Here is a 26,088-nt window from a genome sequence, read left to right as displayed (position 1 = left end):
TAGAAAGGGACACACACACACACACACATACACACCCACGAAACAGGTATATTTCATCTGCTCATAAATGTAGGGCTACATTACAAACTGGCTAACGTCTGTGAGAGAAGCCAGTCGCGAGTCATCTCCACTATACAGCCCAGAGTTGTAGCCTGTGTGAGGGCACTTGTATGAGTATTTATAAACCGGCTGCAGGCTGGGGTTAGGGGGTTGTAGAGTAGTAGGGAGGGTTGTTGACTGCTATCTCTCTGGCACGGTTTGACATTCGTTTCACTGGGGCTCCAGCAGTGAGATAACCAGTGGTAAGTGTGTGTGCAGGGGGAATTCAATCCAGAGGCCTAGCACTGCCACAGTGTGTGTGTGTGTGTGTGTGTGTGTGTGTGTGTGTGTGTGTGTGTGTGTGTGTGTGTGTGTGTGTGTGTGTGTGTGTGTGTGTGTGTGTGTGTGTGTGTGTGTGTGTGTGTGTGTGTGTGTGTGTGTGTGTGTGTGTGTGGAGGGGGGGGTGCCCATGAATGTGTGTTAATAGACGGCACTCAGAGAAATCTTCAAAAACCCTTTCCATGTGTACTGCGGACCTCTCGCATACAATCAGCAGATAAACGGCCAATCGAAAAATTCTTCTGAAATAGTATTTGCCCTGTCAACCAATCACGTTTCCCCTAGCTGCTTTATCTCCGGCAGACTCCCAGAAACTGATAGGCCATGCTGGGCCTCTGGATTCCGTTCCCTCGCACACTTACCACTGGTTGCACACACACACAAACACACACAATGTATTATCCTTCACAGGACAAGGGACCAGCCAAATCCAAGCCTCTCACAGTGTGATGGAGAGAGAATGTGATTTCTCATTCTGTGCAGTGTTATTATGTAAATAAGGCTCATATTTAATCATATTGTTTTTCAATGTCAATCATTTTTGACGGAATACCATTATCAGTATTGTGTGCACAGGTGTGTGCGTGTGTGATTGCATGTGTGTGAGATGGACACGGCGTAGGGTGTGTGTATATATTACCCAGGGAACATCTGGTGTTTATTAGTATCCCAGAGTGCTGCTTCGGCCTCTCAGGGCTCTCTGGCTTGTGGCTGGCTGAGGAAGAGTCCACACACTGGCACTCACCCACACACACCCACCCACGCACGCACGCACACACACACACACACACACACACACACACACACACACACACACACACACACACACACACACACACACACACACACACACACACACACACACACACACACACACACACAGAGTGAGACACTGCCTCTCAATCTGACGTGTGGTTGGCAGAGAAGGAAGGGTCCACGTGCACACACACACACACTCTAAGTCCTCTACTCCTCTAACACGATAAGTGTGTCGTTTCACCACAAATCTCCATTTCCCTAGATGTGGTGCTTTTTCTTTATTCCATAGGGCCAATGGAAAAACTATGATTAGTACTGTATAGTTTATTCTACTGCGTTAATAGCACCATATACTGCACATAGGATTGGGATCTGAAGTGAGGTTTAAATAAGACAGAAAGTAAATAGTGGGTTTTAGTTTAGCTTTAGGAGGTTTTGACTTGGTGCCAACTGTAAAGTAGACTGAGTCCTACCACAGGGTATGTTTCTATAAGAGATAATAGTCTGGAGAGCTGTGTAAAAACACTAATGCCCTGCTGTGTTGTTATTCAGTGTCTGGACAGTGCTTAAATTGTTGCATTTGGAGAGTGATGTAATCTGCAGCTCGAACGTCACGGAGAGTGTTGTTATATGTTGTTTGTACAGACTCTATATTACGTGGAGAGTTGATATGAAGGAGCTGTGTTGTGCTGGAGATTCTTTTATGTAGTCTTCATGCATCTCTATAAAGCTTCTGCAGCCCTTATGTCAGGCTAGAATCATGTGCGAGTCAGAGCGAGAGAAGCGGACACAGTGAGTGACAGGCCGGGGCAGATGGTGTATTAGCAGACGGCGATCTCACCATCGCATCCCATGTGGCTGGTTAGCAACATGACCACTGCTATGCCAGGACAGACCAGGCCAGCAGGTGATCCCTGTATCCTCTAGGGAAGGACACAGAAGGCACTAGTCAATTGCTCATACATCTTTCCTTCCTTCCTTCTACCTTTCCTTTCTTACTGCCTTCCTTCACAGCAAAATCGCCCGTGTTCATATCCTGGTGAGGGCAGTATTTTTTTATTTTACCTTTATTTTACTAGGCAAGTCAGTTAAGAACAAATTCTTATTTTCAATGACGGCCTAGGAACAGTGGGTTAACTGCCTGTTCAGGGGCAGAACGACATATTTGTACCTTGTCAGCTCGTACTTGCAACCTTTCGATTACTAGTCCAACGCTCTAACCACTAGGCTACCCTGCCGTCCCAGTATTGGTGATGATGTGGTGTTACTTTGTGCCACTATGAAACCCCTGGTATTGCTTTTTAAGATGTTCTTAAAAATACTGTTGTTCAATCAGGGTGTCAAATAGGCCAGTGTTACCCAGTGTTGGATTTTCAGTGTAACATTTCTAGAGTTGATTCAGTTGTTAAATTTACTCTGTGTTAAATTAACACTCATTGATTGTAAAATAATGCCAGTGTTGGTGTTAATAACCAGTGTTAAACCACAACCATGACCATCATTATTATATTTCTCAGCATGGTCTGTTTCAGGTTGATTTTTACAATTGTTTGTTTCAATATCTATGTTTTTGCATGTACATTGATTGATTGATTAATCTTATGCTAGTCAAATATATATAACATACATTTTGATAAACAAATCCAATGTTACTTGGATGTATTGCACCCGTTACTGAACTGGTTGTTCCAGTTTAAATGCTTTAAGTAGTCTCATGTCTTAGTCTTCCCAACCCAGCAGCCATTCTGAATGCAGGTTGTGGGTGTATAAAATTCTTAATGTTGGATATCCCCACTCTGGCTGGATTTCAAAAGGAATTACACATCACAGCACAATGTGACTTGCAGGCCTGATGTGACCTGTATACCATGAGTGGCAGGCCATTGTATTAGGGTAAAACTAGGCCTTATAAATGATGTGTTGTTTTATATTACAATTACATGGAATACAATTTCATGATAACATATTCATTTAGGATCACACTTGGTGAAGGCCACTGGACTGAAAATGGATGAATGAAACAACCATGTCTCTGTCACAAATACAGTCATGGGTGATAACTCTACAAGTTACTCAAAAGGCAAGACACTGGGAAATATGCAAATAAGGCTTCACACCAAACAGTTTGCTATTTTAACTGAAAAGTGTGGACCCATATAGACAATGAACCAGTGTTAAACATAACAGTCTCTGTGGATTTAACACTGGAGAATTTTCTGTAAAGGTATCAGTGAACACCATAGGTGTACCTCAGTACTGTAGCCAGCCATTTGTTTGCAATTATGCAATTCTACACATTTTTTCATGGGGCAAAGATAAAAATGTTCCGTTTTAAAGCTAATTCAAGCGAAAATATAGGTGTGTTGACTTGTATGCTAAATGAACACATGAGGTAGGGAGTGGCATGGTACACATAGCCATAGAAGCACAGTGACATATGCCTCAATGGGGTCATATTTATGGCTTGTTGCGCGTCTTGCTTTCAGTTAGTTATGTTCTGCCGCCCATCCCAGGAGAGGGATCATCATTCCAGCACTGCTTGCTAGGAATTCCATCTGATGGTGTTTGCATATTTAGGTAAAAAGACAAATAGTTCCTTGTTTGAAAAGGTGGGTGGAGTACTGAAATATCTGCATTTAAGTACAAATACTGTCACCTAGATTGTAATTTACTCAAGTAAAAGTAAAAGTAGCCCTCTTTTTCTCAAGTAAAGAGTGAAAAAGTATCCGGCCAGAAAACGACTTACAATTCATGACCACAAACATGTGGACACCTGCTTGTCGAACATCTCATTCCAAAATCATGGTCATTAATATGGAGTTGGTTCCTCCTTTGCTGCGCTAACAGCCTCCACTCTTCTGGGAAGGCTTTCCACTAGATGTAGGAACATTCCTGCGGGGACTTGCTTCCATTCAGCGACAAGAGCATTAGTGAGGTCGGGCACTGATGTTGGGCGGTTAGGCCTTGCTTACAGTTGACGTTCCATTTCATCCCAAAGGTGTTTGATGGGGTTGAGGTCAGGGCTCTATGCACGCCAGTCAATTTCTTCCACACTAAACTCGAAGAAAAAAAAACATTTGTAAGGACCTCGCTTTCTGCACCGGGGCATTGTCATGGAAACAGGAAAGGGCCTTCCCCAAACTGTTGCCACAAAGTTGGAAGCACAGAATTATCTAGAATGCCATTGTATGCTGTAGCCTTAATATTTCCCTTCACTGGAGCTAAGGGGCCTAGCCTGAACCATGAAAAACAGCCCCACACCATTATTCCTCCTCCACCCAACTTTACAGTTGGCACTATGCATTCGGTCATGTAGCGTTCTGGCAAACCCAAATTCGTCCGTCGGACTGCCAGATGGTGAAGCATGATTCATCACTCCAGAGAAAGCGTTTCCACTGCTCCAGAGTCTATTGGCGGTGAAGTTTACACCACTCCAGCCAATGCTTGGCATTGCGCATGTTGATCTTAGGCTTGTCTGAGGCTGCTCGGCCATGGAAACCCATTTCATGAAGCTCCCGACAAACAGTTATTGTGCTGACGTTGCTTCCAGAGGAAGTTTGGAACTCAGTAGTTAGTGTTGCAACCGAGGACAGATGATTTTTTTGCGCTTCAGCACTCGGCGGTCCCGTTCAGTGAGCTTGTGTGGCCTACCACTTGGCGGCTGAGCCGTTGTTGCTCCTAGACTTTTCCATTTCACAATAACCGCACTTACAGTTGATCGGGGCAGCTCTAGCAGGGCAGAAATTTGACAAACTGACTTGTTGGGAAGGTGACATCATGTGACAGATCCCACATTGAAAGTCACTGAGCTCTTCAGTAAGGCCATTTTACCACCAATGTTTGTCTATGGAGATTGCATGGCCGTGTGCTCTGTGTTATACACCCGTGAGCAACAGTTGTGGCTGAAATAGCCGAATCGACTAACTTGAAGGTGTGTCGACATACTTTTGTGTATACATAGTGTAAGTACTAGCTACAAATCACATTTTTTACATCTGGTAAACTGTGACAGCAAACATAAAGAACAACCACTTAGTGTAATCTTGTGGACCCCAGAAAGAGTAGTGGCTGTGTTAGCAGCTGCTAATTGGGATCCTTATAAAAATGCTAAATTGCAGATGTCCTCCCTCCAGCACAGGTAGTCTCCAATGAAGACTGGCATCAAAACAAAGTCCATCGGCTGTACAGTTTCAATGATGGTCCTTTTCAAAGTTGTGTTAATATTTACTGTATCAGTGTGTTCAATTTTATAAAAAAAAGGTAATTGGTACTCAAGAGTTTGGAATCAAAATTTCAATAGCATTAATGAACATTTATTTCACAATAGAATTTCAGGTACATGCTATGGTGAATGCGTACTAAAAGGATTTACACCAAGTGTGATGTACCTATCATTTTGTACTCAGAATGGAAGACCAAGGAGGATCAGGTAGGTGTTACAACAGCCAAACAACATCGAAATGTCACTATCAATCATGTTACTAGTATGCAAAAAGAGACACATTTCAGTGTGGGATTAAACATCAAGGTAGGTATTCAGGTAAGAATCATGTGAGTTATAAATGATCGAGCAGTGCAGATATCAATTGCCGAAGTCAACTCAATCATCATTTCCCTGCCAAGTTAGGATTTACCCTCTGTCCTCCTTCTCTTCCAAACCGCTCCTTTACACTTTGAAGGGTCTTTCATTTTCTTGGCTGGCCCATTCTCCTCCCCTTTAGTTTAAATGTACTTAAGTACATGTAAACGCATTACTTGTAGCGTGTTACTACCCACCTCTGCCTGTTTGGAACACTGACAAGAAGAGAGCATAAAACAAATATTTGTATAAAAAGAATTTGGGCCCAATTTGATTGGGTGGGCGGATGGGCCCGGACCCACCCCGTACCTACGTGGCTGATGTACCTTTAACACTGACCTCGTGTAAAAATCTAATTCTAAGGTGTTGAATGCAAGGTATTAGTGAAACCCATAACAGTGTACCTTTAACACTGAGTTAGTGTGCCATTTTAATGCCACTGGTGTTGGAAAGTGATGGTGTTAAAAGCTAAACACTTTCTGGTGGTGCTCATATAAACACTTTCTGGTGGTGCTCATATAAACACTTTCTGGTGGTGCTCATATAAACACTTTCTGGTGGTGCTCATATAAACACTTTCTGGTGGTGCTCATATAAACACTTTCTGGTGGTGCTCATATAAACACTTTCTGGTGGTGCTCATATAAACACTTTCTGGTGGTGCTCATATAAACACTTTCTGGTGGTGCTCATATAAACACTTTCTGGTGGTGCTCATATAAACACTTTCTGGTGGTGCTCATATAAACACTTTCTGGTGGTGCTCATATAAACACTTTCTGGTGGTGCTCATATAAACACTTTCTGGTGGTGCTCATATAAACACTTTCTGGTGGTGCTCATATAAACACTTTCTGGTGTTGCTCATATAAACACTTTCTGGTGGTGCTCATATAAACACTTTCTGGTGTTGCTCATATAAACACTTTCTGGTGGTGCTCATATAAACACTTTCTGGTGGTGCTCATATAAACACTTTCTGGTGGTGCTCATATAAACACTTTCTGGTGGTGCTCATATAAACACTTTCTGGTGGTGCTCATATAAACACTTTCTGGTGTTGCTCATATAAACACTTTCTGGTGGTGCTCATATAAACACTTTCTGGTGGTGCTCATATAAACACTTTCTGGTGGTGCTCATATAAACACTTTCTGGTGTTGCTCATATAAACACTTTCTGGTGTTGCTCATATAAACACTTTCTGGTGGTGCTCATATAAACACTTTCTGGTGGTGCTCATATAAACACTTTCTGGTGGTGCTCATATAAACACTTTCTGGTGGTGCTCATATAAACACTTTCTGGTGGTGCTCATATAAACACTTTCTGGTGGTGCTCATATAAACACTTTCTGGTGGTGCTCATATAAACACTTCAAAAGTGTTCGATTTAACACCCACTTGTTCAATTTACCGATCAGATTCCGCTGTGTTCTTTTCTATCTTCACTTTTTGTCTTTTAGGCATGTATTTGGATGTTCTCTCCTGAAGGTCATTTAACTCTTAAAGTAGTCCAGTCGTTGCTCTATTTGGAAAGGATATTGATCAGTGATTGTAACCAATAGCCGTACTCTGGACTAGATAGATGTAACTATAATTTGTGGTCTGTACAGAATGATGACTCTGTGGCTGGGCAGATGTAAGCGTATAACTGTTGTTTTAAAATGTTCTGTCAATTCTTAATGAGACGGCAATAGTTCTAAATTAGAAGGAGCCGATGAAATATGCTTAATATCATTCCATTCAATTGTTTCCCTGCACATAGTCCAGATTTCAGCCATCAACGAACGATTTGGCCAAATCAGTGGTAAATATTTCTCTCAGTGGTTTAATCAAGCTACAGTAGCTCAGGCTACAGCAGGTTATCCATCCTACTGTAGGAGAAGAATGGATATTGGGCCAACCCAACCCAGGATTATTTGTATAGGATTAATGGGCAGTGTGTGTGCAAGGCAGTCTTACCCATATCACAATATCCATTTTAATCATCTCTAACCCATGTATTTATCCAGTGGGGGAAGTCTGTCAGCTCACCAGCTCTGACACTTAGGCATTAGGGCTGACATTTTGGGAGAACTGCTTGGAACAGGTCTCGGACCAGGACACGTAGAAGTCGTCAGTGGATGTTTTGCCACTGGAGATTCAGATGAGGAGCAAGTCCAACTGGCCTTAATCAACTCATATGCAAAAACGTTAATAGTCAAGGGAGTTAATAGTGTGGTTTTGCTTGCTGTGTAGACCCGGAGGGGGACATATCGTCTGTGGAGGCTCAGCTGAGGCTGAAGAGAGCTCGCCTGGCATGCAACCTCAATGACAAACTGGCCCTGAGACCTGGCCCCATGGAGCTGGTGCACAAGAATATAATTCCCGTAGACTCTGCTGCCTTCAGACAGGCAGCCGCCACGACAGGTATCACTGAGTGATCGGATGCCCTTTGCACGTAACACCTATCTGCCTGTATCTTGATGTGTGTGACTCACAATCACCGGTGTGTGATTTTTGACACGTAAACGTGTGAGTTTGGTTTTAAATGTGTTTTTGAGTTTGAAAAAGGTGTGTTTTAACTCTTTAGTGGCCTGGAAATAAGGCTATTAAGCTGCGGTGAAAAACTAACCGATGGACCTCGACTAAACGTAGTCAACCTTTTTAAAGGCAAAGTGCAGTCAAAACCGTGATTTCCTGTGTTGTGTATATACGCTGAGTATACAAAATATTGAGGACACCTTCGTAATATTGAGCTGCATCCCCCTCTTTTCCCCTCAGAACAGCCTCAATTCGTTGTGGCATGGACTCTACAATGTGTCGAAAGCGTTCCACAGGGATACTGGCCCATGTTGACTCCAATGCTTCCCACAGTTGTGTCAAGTTGGCTGGATGTCCTTTGGGTGGTGGACCATTCTTGACACACAAGGGAAACTGTTGAGCGTGAAAAACCCAGCAGCGTTGCAGTATTTGACACAAACTGGTGCTCCTGGCACCTACTACCATACCCTGTTCAAAGGCACTTAAATATTTTGTCTTCCCCATTCACCCTCTAAATGGCACACATACACAATCCATGTCTTAATTGTCTCAAGGCTTTAAAATCATTATTGAACCTGTTTCCTCCCTTTCATTTACACTGATTGAAGTGGATTTACCAAGTGACATCAATACGGGATAATAGCTTTCACTTGATTTACCTGGTCAGTCTGTCATGGAACGAGCAGGTGTCCTTAATGTTTTGTACACTCTATGATTATTTCACATTATGAGGTTGGAATAATACTGTGAAATTGTGAAAATTATGATAATGACGTTTTAGTGTAAAAGATGTTTGAATAGACCGCCTGAAATTTACATTTACATTTAAGTCATTTAGCAGACGCTCTTATCCAGAGCGACTTACAATTTGGTGAATTCACCTTCTGACATCCAGTGGAACAGCCACTTTACAATAGTGCATCTAAATCATTAAGGGGGGTGGTGAGAAGGATTACTTATCCTATCCTAGGTATTCCTTGAAGAGGTGGGGTTTCAGGTGTCTCCGGAAGGTGGTGATTGACTCTGCTGTCCTGGCGTCGTGAGGGAGTTTGTTCCACCATTGGGGGGCCAGAGCAGCGAACAGTTTTGACTGGGCTGAGCGGGAACTGTACTTCCTCAATGGTAGGGAGGCGAGCAGGCCAGAGGTGGATGAACGCAGTGCCCTTGCTTGGGTGTAGGGCCTGATCAGATGTAAGTGTGTTTTGGTGGGAGGGAGTTTTGGCCTGCCTGGCGACATCACCAGGCGGTATAAGTTATTGGTAACACTTTCCTTGACACCCATGTCATCACCTTATGACATGGTCATAACCTGTCATAATATGGTCAAAACACTGTCATGACACACATTTAGACCTGTTGTGACATATTGTATATTACATTATTTTATGTCTGGCTACTTGTCAACAGTATGTTTATTTTATATTTTCTGAAATTGAACATATTAAATTATCATTGGAATTGCGCACACATTGATGTCATACCTACACCTACTCCAATGCTCTGTTGCTGATGTCTGGAATGAATGCTGGAGCAGGACAAAGCATGAGGAGCAAGCTCAACTGGCTTAAAGTGCATTGTCTTAGTCCAAGTAAAGTGACACAGGATGGTCATAATGCTTCATGACAGTGTCATAACGTGTATTTTCTACAAGTGATTTAAAATATGATGAGAAAAAAACATGACTGTAAAGAATTCCTTGCAACAACAACAGATGAATTAAGAAACAAACTTTGAAAGGACATTTCTTGGCAGGGAAATGAATTGAATAAATGTGGTTTGACACTCTTATGGAGGTGTCATAACCAGACAAAAAATAACGGAATAGAAGTCACAACAGGTGTAAATATATGGGTCATGACAGTGTTATGACCATATTATGACAAGTTAACGTTTGAAAAGTTAATCGACCAATAACAAATTGAGTTTCAAACCTCTGCCAATAACAGCTAGTTTTCAGGTTACATATCCCTCCCATTAGGCTGGTCCAATTAGGCCCCTCACAGTTCACTTCCAGAGAGTCCTAGAAAAGTGTTTGCTGGACAAATTGCTCTTTGTTTCTTTTTGACCATTTTAATTTAAATAAAGATTATATAGCAGTTAGGTCCTTAATTGTTACCCAGAAATGATTTGATATTGATACACTCAACAAAAATATATATAAAATATTTTAAAAAATATACATAAAAAAAAAATATATATATATAATATAAAATATAATGCAACATGCAACAATGTCAAAGGTTTTACTGAGTTACAGTTTAAATAAGGAAATCAGTCAATTTAAATAAATAAATTAGTGCCTAATCTATGGATTTCACATAACTGGGAATACAGCTATATCGTATGAAGGAGTGGATCAAAACGCAGCGTGGTAAGTGTTCATGATAAATTTAATACTTAAAACACTCAAACAAAAATAACAAATAGGGAAAACCGAAACGGTCCTGTCAGGTGAAGACACTAAACAAAAAACAACTACCCACAAAACCCAAACAAAAAGGACAACTTATATATGATCCCCAATCAAAGACAACGATAGACAGCTAGCTGCCTCTGATTGGGAACCACACCAACATAGAAATAAAGAAACTAGAATGCCCACCCTAGTCACACCCTGGCCTAACCAAAATAGAGAATAAAAACCTCTCTACGGCCAGGGCGTGACAAAGGCAAAACCTGACTCTAAAGGGGAGGGTCCGGGTGGGCATCCCTTCACGGCGGCGGCTCTGGAGCGGGACGTAGATCCCCCTCCGCCCGCAGATCCCTCCACTTTGGTGGCGGCCCTGGTGCATGGACCTTCACTGGAGGAACTGGGCAGCAGATCATCGCCGGAAGAACCAGACCACCGATCATCATCGGAGGCTCCGGGACTGGGGACCAGCTCCAGAGGCTCCGGACTGGGGACCGGCTCCGGAGGCTCCGGACTGGGGACCGGCTCCAGAGGCTCCGGACTGGGGACCGGCTACAGAGGCTCCGGACTGGGGACCGGCTCCGGAGGCTCCGGACTGGGGACCGGCTCCGGAGGCTCCGGACTGGGGACCGGCTCCAGAGGCTCCGGACTGGGGACCGGCTCCGGAGGCTCCGGACTGGGGACCGGCTCCGGAGGCCCGGACTGGGGACCGGCTCCGGAGGCTCCGGACTGGGGACCGGCTCCGGAGGCTCCGGACTGGGGACCGGCTCCGGAGGCTCCGGACTGGGGACCGGCTCCGGAGGCTCCGGACTGGGGACCGGCTCCGGAGGCTCCGGACTGGGGACCGGCTCCAGAGGCTCCGGACTGTGAAATGACTGGGAACTGTCTCCGGAAGCTCTGGAATGTGGAGGCACACTGGAGGCTTGATGCGTGGGACCGGTACCGGTGGCACCGGGCTAATGACACGCACCTCAGGGCGAGTGCGGAGAGGAGGTACAGGACGTACTGGACTGTGGAGGCGTACTGGAGGTCTACTGCGTGGGACTTGTACAGGTGGCACCGGGCTGAATACACGCACCTCAGGGCGAGTGCGAGGAGGAGGCACAGGACGTACTGGACTGTGGAGGCGTACTGGAGGCTTGATGCGTGGGACCGGTACCGGTGGCAACAGGCTAATGACACGTTTCAGGGTGAGTGCGGAGAGGAGGCACAGGACGTACTGGACTGTGGAGGCGTACTGGAGGTCTAATGCGTGGGACTTGTACAGGTGGCACCGGGCTGAATACACGTACCTCAGTGCGAGGAGGAGGCACAGAACGTACTGGACTGTGGAGGCGCACTGGCGGTCTGGAGCGTAGAGCTGGTACAACCCGTCCTGGCTGGATGTTTATTTTCACCCTGCAAATGTGGGGCGCTGGCACAGGACACACTGGGCTGTGCAGACGCATCGGAGACACAGTGCGCAGAGCCAGCGCAGGATATCCTGGTCCAAGGTGGCGTACTGGAGGCCAGGAGCGCTGAGCCAGCACCATCCGTTCTGTCCTGGCTGGATGCCCACTCTAGCCCGGGGAGCTGGAATAGAGCGCACCGGGCTATGAATGCGCAATGGAGACACCATGCGCATCTCTACATAACACGGTACCTGACCAGTCACATGCTCCCCACGGTAAGCACGAGGAGTTGGCTCAGGTTTGAACCCTGACTCAGCCACTCTCCTCGTGTGCCCCCCCCCCCCACAAAATATTTTTGGAGCTGCCTCTCGGGATTCCGTGCTAAGCCGTGTCCCCTCGTATCGTCGCCGTTTCTCTTTCGCTGTTTCCACCTGTTTCCGTGGCAGGGTCTTGTCCCCTGCCCTAACCTCCTCCCAGGACCAGGATGTCCTCCACTCTCTCTTTTCTCCCGGGCCCAGGATCCCTGCTCCTCTTGAACACGCTGTTTGGTCCTTTTTTGTGGTTGGTAGTTCTGTAACGATCGTCGTATGAAAGAGTGGTCCAAAACGCAGCGTAGTAAGTGTTCATGATAAATTTAATACTCAAAATACTCAAAAACAACAGAGAGGGAAAACCGAAACAGTCCTGTCAGGCGAAGACACTAAACAGAAAACAACTACCCACAAAACCCAAACGAAAAGGACAACTTATATATGATCCCCAATCAGAGACAACGATAGACAGCTGCCTCTGTTTGGAACCACACCAACATATAAATAAATAAACTAAAATGCCCGCTCTAGTCACACCCTGGCCTAACCAAAATAGAGAATAAAAACTTTTCTATGGCCAGTGACACTATACATCTGTTGGTCACCTTAAAAAAAAAAGTAGGGTTGTTGATCAGAAAACCATTCAAGTTGCCATTGATAAAAATGCAATTGTGTTTGTTGTCCGTAGCTTATGCCTGCCCGTAGCATAACCCCACTGCCACCATGGGGCACTCTGTTCACAACGTTGACATCAGCAAACCACTCACTCACACGATGCAATACAGCTGTCTGCTATCTGCAGGTACAGTTGAAACCGGGATTCATTCTGTGAAGAGCACACTTCTCCAGCGTGTCATTGGCCATCGAAGGTGAGCATTTGCCCACTGAAGTTGGTTACGATGCCGAACTGCAGTCAGATCAAGACCTTGGTGAGGACGACGATCATGCAGATGAGCTTCCCTGAGACGGTTTCTGACAGTTTGTGCAGAAATTCTTTGGTTGTGCAAACCCACAGTTTCATGGGTGGATGGTGAAGAAGCCGGATGTGGAGGTCCTGGGCTGGCATGGCTACATGTCCTGGGCTGGCTTAGTTACATGTGGTCTGTGGTTGTGAGGCTGGTTGGACGTACTGCCAAATTCTTTAAAACAACGTTGGAGTCGGTTTATAGAAGACAAATAAATAAATTAACAATCAACTCGGGCAACAGCTCTGGTGGTTATTCCTGCAGTCAGCATGCCAATTGCACACTCCCTCAAAACTTTAGACATCTGCGGCATTGTGTTGTTTGACAAAACTGCACATTTTAGAGTGACCTTTTATTGTCATCGGCACAAGGTGCACCTGTGTAATGATCATGCTGTTTAATCAGCTTCTTGATGTTCCATACCTGTCAGGTGGATGGAATATTCTGGCAAATGAAAAATGATTGGTAAAATGTGGGATATAAACAAATTTGTGCACAACATTTGAGAAAAAGAAGCATTTTGTCCGTCTGGAAAATTTCAGGGGTCTTTTATTTCAGCTTATGAAACATGGGACCAACACCTTACATGTTGCGTTTATATTTTTGTTCAGTATTCAAAAACGGCTGGATTGGGCCTTTTAAGTTTACTGTGAACCACAAGCAACCGAGAGCATGCATTGAATTGCATGCAGTTCAGCTCTCTGTAGAGTTGGTGGTATATTTTGCAACATCATAGCTTCCCTATTGAAATGATGTGGCAACCATAGAACACTATAAAAGCATACTATTTTCTAAACTGGCCAGAAAACCCATTCTGGAAATAGATAAGGATCCCTTAACCTTGGGCATCCTACTGGGACATATTGAAATGTTTCTCTTACATCCAAGTATGTTAGTCCTCCCCTTTATATCATGCCTGGGTTTTTGTATACGCTTGTTTTCTGTTTTCCTCCTCGAGCTCTTCAGTAAACATATTGCGTAAGGTCAACATGGGGCTGAAGCGGCGAGGTTTACTCTACCTCCCTATGAACAGGGAGGATGCTTATTGAGACAAACAGCAGCTGTATTTGGGTCCACCCTTCTCTCAAGAGAAGTGTGTGTGTGTACGTGTGTGTGTGTGTGTGTCCCTCCCCCACTTCTCTGATTTATAGGGCTCCAGTGAGTCACCTATGAAGGTATCTGATTGGACAAGGCTGTTGTTCAGCTGTCTGCCACCTCCCCTTCACCCCTCTCACACACACAAAAACCTTATATATCACGGAGACCCCCACCCGCTCCATCCTGCAATGCGATGACCTCTTCCATTTCTTTATCATCTTTGACAAAATATTAGATCTCTGACATCCAGTTGCAGTCCTTGCTGACAGAGAGATGTTATGTGGAGGAACTCAGGATGTGGTTAGTTTGAGACGATCATGCATCAGGACATAATAATAGCCCAGTAACAACTTGTTCTGTCCCCATGCTAGTGTCCTTTCTGTGACCGAGTGGGACTAAAGTAGACAACCCTACCCTGTCAGGTGGTCCTGAACCTGTGTGTGTGTGTGTGTGTGTGTGTGTGTGTGTGTGTGTGTGTGTGTGTGTGTGTGTGTGTGTGTGTGTGTGTGTGTGTGTGTGTGTGTGTGTGTGTGTGTGTGTGTGCGTGCGTGCGTGCGTGCATGAGGGAGAGAGAGCACAAAGAGAGCACAGAGTGAGCGCAGAGTGAGTGCAGAGTGAGTGAGTTCAATACCAACAGGTGGTAGGAAATAACACCCAGGCCTGTGCCGCTGTGTGTGTGCAGGCCCAGCGTGCCACAGAGCAGGGCTGATGGTGTGATTGAAACCAGGGTCTGCTCTTGGCAGGTCACATGTTCTCATTCTAAAAGAGAGTCACAGACACACACGCATTACCACTCCTCCCCTCTCCTGGCTCTGTCCCTTTGTTAACCTCAGGCTCTGCTCCTCCAGATAACATAGTCTCTAAAAGCTAAACCAATCAAGGCTCTGTTCACTATCACTTCAGCCAATCAGGGCTGTGTTCACTGTAAAGTGGCCATGTCAATCTCTGCCCACTGCAGAGTAGCACCTCAGGGCTAAGTGTTTCACTAGGTGACAGTGACAGAAGGGCAGTGTGTGAATACTGATGTTATACAATGGAACGGATATGGACTGCGTTGTACAGAGCAATGTGCAGTGGTGTCGCACGTAGGCAGTTCTCAGACAGCCACATACTGTACACACATTCACATCTCTCTCAGTAATACACAACCCTGCAAAAGTCCAATGAATGTTATGTTTGAACCTCTGGAAATATTTAAAGATATGAACAGACTTACGTCTCAAAATCCTTCAATTCTAAACCCTCTTTGCCAGTATCTTGTGGTGTGTCAGGTTTCAGTCCTCTGTCTCTCTGCGTGTGATTAAACTGCCTCCTGTGTGGTTCTCTGTAGTGAACCACATCAAGTTCTCATCCCCTCCCTCCTCTCTCCTCCCTTCTCTCTCTCTCTCTCTCTCTCTCTCCTCTCTCCTCCCTCTCTCTCTTTCTCTCTCTCTCTCCAGTGAACCATGGGAAGTTTCCTAAGCAGGAGGACTCGTATGCGTTCGAGGAGGACAGCAGCAGTGACAGTCTGTCTCCAGAGCAACACCACAGTGACGAGTCCCAGGGGTCCGCATGCCCCTCCTCTGAGGCCATGGGCAGCACCCCCTCCTCCTCCTCATCACCAGCCCTTACTAGCCCTAAACAGGTAATATTCCTCCTCCTCCTTACCTCTCGCCTTACCCAAATAGGTCCATCGTCCTCTCATTTCCCCTCCATCACCACTTCCCTCTTCTCCTCCTCCTCCTCCTTACCTCTCGCCTTAACAAATAGGTCCATCATCCTCTCATTTCCCCTCCATCATCACTTCCCTCTTCTCCCCCTCCTCTTCCTCCTTACCTCTCGCCTTACCCAAATAGGTCCATCGTCCTCTCCATCACCACTTCCCTCTTCTCCTCCTCCTTACCTCTCGCCTTACCCAAATAGGTCCATCATCCTCTCATTTCCTCTCCATCATCACTTCCCTCTTCTCCTCCTCCTCCTCCTCCTTACCTCTCGCCTTACCCAAATAGGCCCATCGTCCTCTCATTTCCCCTCCATCATCACTTCCCTCTTCTCCTCCTCCTCCTCCTCCTTACCTCTCGCCTTACCCAAATAGGCCCATCGTCCTCTCATTTCCTCTCCATCACCACTTCCCTCTTCTCCTCCTCCTCCTTACCTCTCGCCTTACCCAAATAGGCCCATCGTCCTCTCATTTCCTCTCCATCACCACTTCCCTCTTCTCCTCCTCCTCCTTACCTCTCGCCTTACCCAAATAGGCCCATCGTCCTCTCATTTCCTCTCCATCACCACTTCCATCTTCTCCTCCTCCTTCTTACCTCTCGCCTTACCCAAATAGGTTCATCGTCCTCTCATTTCCCCTCCATCACCACTTCCCTCTTCTCCTCCTCCTTCTTGATAATGTATCATAACATAAACTATCCTCCATGAGTAAACACACTAGGAACAATAGGTGCACCAAAGTCTGCCCTATGCGTTCACAAACATACCCCAGTCAGTTATGCGGTAATGAGTCAATTCAAGCAGGGAGCCAGGTTAAGTCTGCCATCTTGTGGTGGCTGGGAGAACTACAGTGTCCTCCCCTGGGTTCTCTTGTGACCGTTGGAACATGTGTGACTGCTCTTTGGCACGTGTCACATTCCTCTATGCCAGTCTGTCTGTCTCACACAGACACAGTATGCTGAAGGCTACTGCTTCCTGTGTTTTATCATCTCAGTGACTTCCTGCATTCTGCACCACTCTCCCCTCACCGTGTGGACAGAGATGATGACATCATTCCCAACGGTCACTGGAAGCTTCTGCCATAAACCGTTTTTATTTTAAGTGTTTACCAAAAGTCAGCTTGGGCTTAGTACCTAATTTCAAATGATTTAATTTACATGTTTTATATAAACCAATACATTTTCTTTGAATTCATCTTATTGTTTTATGGACGGGCCAACCACTGAATGTAGTTGACATTTCCTGTATTCATGTCTTCCTACTGACTCCCTGTCTGCATTTGTGTTCCAGGGGTGTCAGAACAGGGACCCGTCTGATCAGAGCAAGGAAGATGGCTTGTCGGCGGCTAACAATGGGCTGTCTGCCACCCCACCCATACCTGTCCCTGCCATAGTCAAGGTAGGAACAAACACTTTCCTGTCGTACTGACCTCTTCATAGCCAAGACCATGCATCCCATTAGAGAACTTCAACTTGTATTGCATATATTGTATGTTCTCACTATTTATCCCATTGATTCTACAGTCCAAGACATCGGACAAAAACCGCCACAAGAAGCCCAAAGACGTGAAGCCCAAGGTGAAGAAGCTGAAGTACCACCAGTACATCCCTCCGGACCAGAAGCCCGAGAAGTCTCCCCCTCCCATGGACTCAGCCTACGCCAGGCTACTGCAGCAACAACAGCTCTTCCTACAGCTGCAGATCCTCAGCCAGCAGAAACACGCACACACACACTCCCAGCATACACACTCCCAACACACACAGGCCCATGCACATCAACGGCAGCCTAGTTTCAGCTACCAGCCCCTGCACCAGCCAGTTCAAGCCCAAAAGTGAGTGGCCTGGATGGGGAGATGGTCTAACTCTAACCCCATGTCTCAGATCTGACCTTCAATGTATGACCTTCAATGTACATTCTGTACATTGAAGGTCAGATCTGAGACGTGGGGTTAGAGTTAGACCATGAATGTTGAATGTTCCATAATATTGTAATTTTTTAAATCTTTATCTCACGAAAATCGAATGTTTTCCTATCTTTAGACAATCCAGTGAGCAGCTGACGGTGGGAAGCTCCAGTGTTACTACTAACATGATCAACAGCAGCTCGTCGTCTCCAGTTAAGACCACATACTCTGGTCAAACCAGCATCTCACCAGTCAAACCTGGTCCTCTGCCACCTAACCTGGATGACCTGAAGGTAGGTACTCTGTCCATAAAGCGAGGGATATATTCTTTATTACAGGTTGGAAAAATAACTCATATACTGTAAGTGTAAGATTTTCAAAATGCAAGTATCTAATGTCTTTCCTCTACCCCTCTATCCGTCGCTATATCTCTCTCTCCCTTCATCTTATAGGTGTCAGAGCTCAGGCAGCAGCTTCGTATCCGGGGCATGCCCGTCTCAGGCACCAAGACAGCCCTCATTGAGAGACTCCGCCCCTTTAAGGACCCCACCTCAAGCCCCTCGCATTCAGGCTCCAATGACATCACCACGGTCACCTTCCCTGTCACCCCCACGGGGTCCCTGTCCTCCTACCAGTCCCCCTCCTCCTCCAGCGCCCTCTCCCAGGGGGGATATTACCCTTACCCCAGCACCTCCTCCACCCCACCCATCTCCCCCGCTTCCTCAGACCTCTCCCGTAGCGGCTCGCTCCCAGACAGCTTCAGCGACGTGCCCATGTCCTCTCCTCCACAGTTTGGCCTCCAGCCGTCCCCGGCCCAGCTCAGCTCTGAAGAAGGCCTGGGGGGAGGGGGTCTGAGTGGGGCAGGACTACGGGGAGGGGAAGGTGGAGGGATGGAGGGTCTGGAGGCAGAGAAGGATAAGATGTTGGTGGAGAAACAAAAAGTGATCGAGGAGCTGACGTGGAAGCTGCACCAGGAACAGAGACAGGTGGGTAAACGCACTGTTCAACTCAATAAAACGTTATTGTCCTTAAAGGGCCATTCAAGGCTAAGCTTACCTACTGTTAACACCCTGTTTCACAATAGGTGGAGGAGCTCAAGATGCAGCTGCACAAGAGGAAGCGTTGCCATGGCGCCACACATGAGGGTGTCCCGGCTCCGTCCCAGCCCCACCACCTGCACCTCCAGCAATCCCCCTCGCTGATGGGGCAGCACTTCTTTGGAGTGACTGTCAAACAGGAGCCCATGTCCCTCTCCTCCAGCTGCCCCCTCTCCTCCCCCAAGCACCTGAAGAGTCCTCCGGGAAGCTGCATGGAGGGGATGGGCCACTGCGGTGCCTCCCTGACCAATATGGGGGGCCCTGGTGGGCAACGATGCCTGGACTCAGTCCCCTCCTCTGGAAGTCCCTCTGGCATGTCTGCTTTCCTCAGCCCCCAGTGCTCTCCTCAAGACTCGCCTATTGCCAAGACCTCCAGCAGCTCCCAGCCTTCCTCGCCCAACAACCCCTACCTGCTGTCACCGCCGTTGGGCAGAGACGGGTGTAGCCACTCCCTCAACCAGACCAGCACCAGGCCCCGCAACATGCAGGTAGGCCTAAGGCAGAGCGCTTGTTATGAGTATTTCCAAGAGACAATGGTCTACATGTACTTTATATGTTGGCTCTAAAATGTTCTTTATATTGTGCCCGTTGTAACTGTTCACATGACTATTGATTGATAGCTTGGTGTGGTCATGATAATTATGTATTCCCTCCGAACAGATTCAGCAGAAGAATGGAGGACAGGCTGTGAACTGCTCCTATCCCTCTGACCAGAGAGGCCTTCAGTCAGTGTTCCCCAACTCGACCGAAAACGGCCTGATCCAGAGGGTCAACACTAAGGCTAAGAACCCAAACATGCAGCAGAAGGCAAGAGCTATTATTCTGTCTAAACTTGGTCTGTAGCGGTTGAACATGGTTGTGTCACATGACTGGGTATCCACCATCACATTCACTTAACCATTTTTCTGCTTTCCATTCATTTGTTGCTTCTCTCTAAAACTTCCATCATGAGGTTCATGGTACTACTCTTCACAACTTAGCAGTTCGGATTCAAGCAGATCTCTCCGATGAGCTAGCTAGCTCATTTCACAAGAACTCCTCAGCCCAAACTTTTTTTTAAGCATCTTGTTTTTATCAGGATGCATAGAGGATTTCTTACATATAAGTTACCACACTATACTAAAATTCTAGCTCCATTTTCTTATCAGTAATACAACTTTTTCGCCTATTTTTTCATATAGATGGCAATATTGCCCTCTCCCCGGCACGTTGGCCAAAAGTGCCCGGTCTCAACCCCGGCCTTCTGTAGCTCAGATTCAACTGCATTCGACTCTAGACAGCCCCCTTGCTATGAGGATGCAGTCAAGCAGGTAAACTAAATTATACACCCGAACTCTGCTCCTGATCATGGCCGGCCAACTCAATTTGTTTCGTTGTTGTAACCTCTGTGGCTTCGATTCCTGCCTTCTATCTAACTTCCTTCCTTCTCTCTCTCTCTCTCTCTCTCACCTGCTTTGCACCTCTTTGTTCATCCATCCATTGCTTTATCCATCCCACACTTTGCACCTCTTTGTTCATCCATCCATTGCTTTATCCATCCCACACTTTGCACCCTTGACCAAGTTTGACTGGGTTTCTTCAGAGCTGACTGCTTTGTGGTTGTGTCATTTTGAGTTGTGGTTGCCCCAAGTGCCTTATAGAACATTGTAACAAATATATCAATATCATAATGTTAAAATCTTCATCATGAAACATTATCATTGATAACATTAAAAATCCCCAACATGGTGCTAAAACGGGGGACATGTTTTTCAGATTTTTTAAAACATTTTTTACAAGGTGTTGATAAAGTACGAATGTATTGTTAATCACATTCTTATTTATTTTTTAGCAACTGACTAGGAGTCAGCAGATGGATGAGCTTTTGGATGTGCTCATAGAGAGTGGAGGTAAGTGAACTGATTCCGAATCAGTCTCAATGTGTGCAATGTATATAATGTGTAGTCTTAGAAATTGGAAGGTGATATAGCTGTCAGTGCATGTTGTTGCTATGGTTATGAATGAGCAATGGCTTTGTAACTGCAAGCAATTTAGTTTCAATCCCCTACATAAGGTACTAGTCAGTTTGCCTCCCTACATACCATCCATCACCGCTTAGTTAAGTAACTCCAGATTTCCCTCTTACATGGGTATTAAATCACACTCTGTGCTGTGACTCCCCCTCCCCCCATCCTCTTCTCTTCAAGAGATGCCAGCTAACGCCAGAGAAGAGAGGGAGAGGTCCTCTGTAACCAAAGTTGTGCCTCACATTACAGTTTCTCCCGGAACCACCTGCCTCGCCGTCCCAAAGTTCAACCAAAGACACTACGAACACCTGCCCCCCTCCCAGCTCAACTATGACCACACAGCCAATCACATTGCAGACAGCCACCTGGAGAACCTGCTGGGAAGCCCCCTAGGCCGAGGGGGCGAGGTCGCCCTTCTCAAGATGGCTGCCGAGGAAGCAGGGGAGGGGGAGGAGAGGGGTGATGGACCTGAGGGCTACCCCAGCACCAATCACCACCACCACCACCCTCACCAACACCCCCACCAGGACAAACTTCTCCCCAACAGGGACCTGATGGAAACGCCAACGCCTCTATCTGCCATCCACCCCATCAACGCCAAAGTGTCATCCGTGGCCGAGGCGCAGGGGATGGTCGGCATGACGTTCAGCGAGTCGCCGTGGGAGACGATGGAATGGCTGGACCTGACGCCCCCAAGCTCGGCTACGGGGTTCAACTCCGTCCCGGCCGCCGGGCCAAGCATTTTCAACACAGAGTTCCTGGATGTCACAGACATCAACCTGAATACAGCCATGGACCTTCATCTAGAGCACTGGTGAAACACCAGAGACTGGCTATGGAGCAGCTAGCCACTATCAGCTATCCACTAGCTGGCTAGGTACCTACAAAAAAAAACACAGCAGACGACTAGCTAGCTACTAGCTAGCTACCTAGAAAACACGAGACTATAGTGTCTAGCTAGCTCCCCAAAAGACAAAGGAGACTAGCTAGCAACTAGCATCCAGCTAGCAAAAAAATTGCTGGGTTAGATACTGACCAGAGACACTGACCAGCAACTAAAAACACACAGCAGGAGACCAGCTGAAGATATCACACCAAATTCGCCTTGGTCCCAAAACCGGTTCCAGATAACCTTACAATGGAATTTTAAGTGCAACGATATACCAAAGAACACAAGCAGAATCACACAGAAATGCCATATAGTTTGTTGATAACGAGCATTGAAACATTTAATTTTTTTTACATGATCTTTGTCTTCTTGGACAATGATGCGCACAACTACCGAAGCAGTATGACTCTGGATAGATCCATGACGGATGTTCATTAAATGAATGCTATGGACTAAAAAAGATTCCAACGTTGCCTTATGAGAAGTCTATAGAATTGATGCAAGTAGTCTCTTACAGTTGTAAGTGCTATGCCGCCTAGACTTGAAGACACATATTTCGACAATCAATGTATTATTTGTGAAGAGAGTGTCTATGTTTGTATTACTGGAAACCAAAAGAAGACAAGCTTAATTGGATGAAATCGAATGCCAAATTTGTAAATATTATATGGTTACTGACAGGCAAGTTTAGGTCTGCATAATTGTCAGTGGTGTGGGAGAGAACACTTTAGAAACTATCACAAAGTCAAATGTATCATTTTAGTATGTAGTTTGATATTTTCAATGTAAATGTTTAAAATCACACATTTTGCGCCTTGATTATTAGCCTAGAAGATTGTCACACTTTGCTTAAGCCTAGAATTTATTTGCAGGGAAAGCATTTAGTTTGCCATTTCATGCAAGTGCTCGCGTAGGTTTCTTCTCACGCTGAACTGGTATATTTCTTCACAATATTATATTAAGATTAATACTTAGCTTTAGTCTGAAAACCCATTTGTCACAGTTTTGATAAAAAGGGGCAGTGTCTTCAGAAGCAGTAATGCATGGATTGTAGGAAGAGACAGCAATATTTCACTCAGTTTGTGCCTTAAACACTTCACAATAAGAATGTCTTGGCATTTCAAACATGGAGCATTTCCTGACTATGTCCCCTCACACCAAACAATGTAGCCATTACTTGGGCCACACAAAGCATTTACAATAATTCAAGACCTGGTACTCTACAGTGCATGGTTCACCACTTTTATCACACTGCTTTGATAAATCATATTACATTTTTAGTGCAAGGCTCCAGCTTTTTAGTCACAGCCAGGAAGTCTGAAGTATGGCAAGAAAATCAGTCTAAATTTCATCTCTATTTTTTTCTTTTCATTATCTACAATAAATTGTTTTGTATTTGAGCTTTGGAAAATTCACCAGTTTATATATTAGTGAGCATCACTTAGTTATTTATTTTTTCATTTTATTTATACGTTGATAGAGTATATTTATTTTTGACATTCCTTTATGATAAAAATGGGATTCTTGATTTACAAACTCGTATGCCGCTGTTTTGATCTTGCATTGTTCTTCCCAAAACGTTGAAAAAAGATGCCTGTTTGAAATGGTATATGAATTGAACCAAATCATTTACAAAGAAAAATATATTTTCTAAAAACAGTGTTATCAGTTTTCCATGGAGAACCAACATGATATAAAAAGTACTGCATATATGCAGAGTAAATATCCATTCTTACCAGCACTTGTGAATATCAAAATGTAATATATACAGAGTTTTGACTATCCTGTGAATCTAGCAGAGAATAATCCGTGTTCAATATGTTACATAAAGTATGTGTAACCTTTCTCCAAACGTGGTACTAAAGCCACCATTACACGCTGCAGAGGTTTGGGGTAGGATCTGTACAATGATTCTTGAATCCGGAAGGAAAAACATGTTGAAAATACAAGTTTACTGAAATGTATTCATGAAAACTGTGAATATAGCTAAAATAACTACCCCTCTGCAATAGATGTATATGACGTCTATGGCTAAACTAAATAGGACCGTTCTTGTAAGGACACAAATTGAGATGTTAGAACAAGTAAGCATAACTATGGGTATGATTTTAATCATGTGACTACCAGATTGACTGAGATTTTGTGATGACGCTGAAATGGGGAAGAACTTTCAAAACATTAACTCAGACTTCGTCTAGCCATCTGTCAGATTCGGTTCAGTATTATTGTTATTTTGACCAAAGTGGGGTCATTTCCCTCAAATGCTCTTTAAAAATATGTGTTTTAAGTAGAAGACCCTTACTCTCTGTTACTTCTGAAGTAAGCCGTGGCACCCTTGTGTATAGGTTTTCTGTGGTTGCAACCACCCATGTTGTCACCCCAGATGAGTCTCTTTTTTTAAACATACATACCAACCACACACACGAGTATACAAAACATTAACACCTGCTCTTTCCCTGACAGACTGACCAGGTGAATCCAGGTGGAAGATATGATTCCTTATAGATGTCACTTGTTCAGTGTAGATGAAGGGTAGAAAACAGGTTAAGCCCTGAGACATGGATTGTGTGTGTGTGCCATTTATAAGGGGAATGGGCAAGACAGAAGATTTAAGTGCCTTTGAACGGGGTATGTGCCAGGCGCACCGGTTTGTGTCAAGAACTGCAACCATGCCGGGTTTTTCACACTCAACAGTTTCCCTTGTGTATCAAGAATGGTCCACCACCCAAAGGACATCCAGCCAACTTGACACAACTGTGATAAGCATTGGAGTCAACATCCCTGTGAAACACTTGACACCTTGTAAAAACAAATAACCAATACAAGCACAGAAGACAATACATCTCCCTATGTCCTCACTCAGCCATTGAGCATTTCCAACATTGATGCCTGGTAATGTGCCCCTACAGCAGCTTTACCTAATGTTGAGGGGTGATTTTCCTTTCTCTCTCTCGCTCTTTTTTTTTTAAATCAACATTTTTACATCTGACAAAAAGCTTCCTTATTGCTTGGCCACTGAACAGCTTTACTATGTAAACCAATGTGTCCACACCACTGCATTGTTGTAGAAGAGAAAGCAATAAACTGAAACACCAATAATCAACGTTTCTATGTTGTACCTTTGTCTATGATGACAGACAGATCACCCAGGTTCACAATACAGCATTTGTATTTCCTCATTGTGAACTTTATTTTTTTTTTATACCCTTGATAAAGATACAATATAATACTCATTGCCATTTATCTTCTTATAATCTAATATCAACATTCTAATAAATTGCAATTTATACATGTACTCCTCCATAATATATTCACCAAGTAGCCATAAGTGTTCCACATCCACAGAACACATGGGTGGACCATCAATAGAATCTTCTCACCCACCCTTTAGTTGAAAATAGCATATGCTTCTCCAGAGGGATGGAACATTTGGAACAACGCAGATAGAAATGGAATGAATAAAGCCGACTCGATCCCATGCGCCACACAACAGGGAATCAGATTGGGTCTATGTAGTACTTTTCTATCTGAATGTTCTGTAACATTCCATGTTCCTGGATCAGCTGCATATGTAAGCAACATTTCTGTACTGACCCGACATATTTCCAAGGGGGCATCTTCATGAAGCACAATCAATGAGATAACCAGCTACCTTTTCTAAACGTTCAGGAACAACTGTGGACTTCTCGAGTTCTTAAAAAGACATCACATACAGTAACCTTGGAGTTACATCTGAAAGTTTGTCGAAGTTATCTGGCAAACACATTGACCATCCTTGGTGAAGCACAGCCCAGGTTGGTCGTTATTTAACATGCCGATGCTGAATGCCCTCCTCAACGCCACATACACATGACAGGTTCAATAGCTAGCTAACTCAACTGGGTCTTTGTTTTGGCTTCGTTACATTACGACACTCTGAACGTGGCTTTCTGAGCAAACATAAAGAGTACACTGTTGAGGTGTGCCCTACGCGATGCCCAAGGGGCGGCGAGGGAAACAGAACATTCCATCTCGAGCCAGGCTTGAGTATTATTCCGAGTAATTCCGAGCCACTGAAGAACATGCCGACTGATCTATTA

General features: G+C 45.1%; 1 protein-coding gene across 7 annotated transcripts in view; it reads left to right on the top strand.

The window, feature by feature from the left end:
- myocd (myocardin) overlaps window positions 1–25,108 on the top strand; it is a 149,259-nt gene extending 124,151 nt beyond the window's left edge. For 4 of the 7 annotated variants that reach the window (XM_064950622.1, XM_064950621.1, XM_064950624.1 and 1 more), the window contains 10 exons: window positions 15,856–16,040; window positions 17,405–17,512; window positions 17,638–17,945; window positions 18,154–18,310; window positions 18,470–19,003; window positions 19,102–19,602; window positions 19,775–19,921; window positions 20,296–20,424; window positions 20,946–21,003; window positions 21,301–25,108. In XM_064950622.1, coding sequence (XP_064806694.1) covers window positions 15,856–16,040; window positions 17,405–17,512; window positions 17,638–17,945; window positions 18,154–18,310; window positions 18,470–19,003; window positions 19,102–19,602; window positions 19,775–19,921; window positions 20,296–20,424; window positions 20,946–21,003; window positions 21,301–21,938 — 2,765 coding nt within the window. In that variant the 3' untranslated portion in view covers window positions 21,939–25,108. The remainder of the gene's footprint in view (window positions 1–15,855; window positions 16,041–17,404; window positions 17,513–17,637; window positions 17,946–18,153; window positions 18,311–18,469; window positions 19,004–19,101; window positions 19,603–19,774; window positions 19,922–20,295; window positions 20,425–20,945; window positions 21,004–21,300) is intronic. The other 3 variants (XM_064950623.1, XM_064950626.1, XM_064950625.1) reach the window with 3 other exon arrangements.
- The last annotated feature ends 980 nt before the right edge of the window (window positions 25,109–26,088 follow it).

This window comes from Oncorhynchus masou, chromosome 31 (genome assembly GCF_036934945.1).
Source record: "Oncorhynchus masou masou isolate Uvic2021 chromosome 31, UVic_Omas_1.1, whole genome shotgun sequence".
Classification (NCBI taxonomy): domain Eukaryota; kingdom Metazoa; phylum Chordata; class Actinopteri; order Salmoniformes; family Salmonidae; genus Oncorhynchus; species Oncorhynchus masou.
Note: the sequence above shows the minus strand (reverse complement) of the source record. Positions and strands in the feature narration are given on the sequence as shown.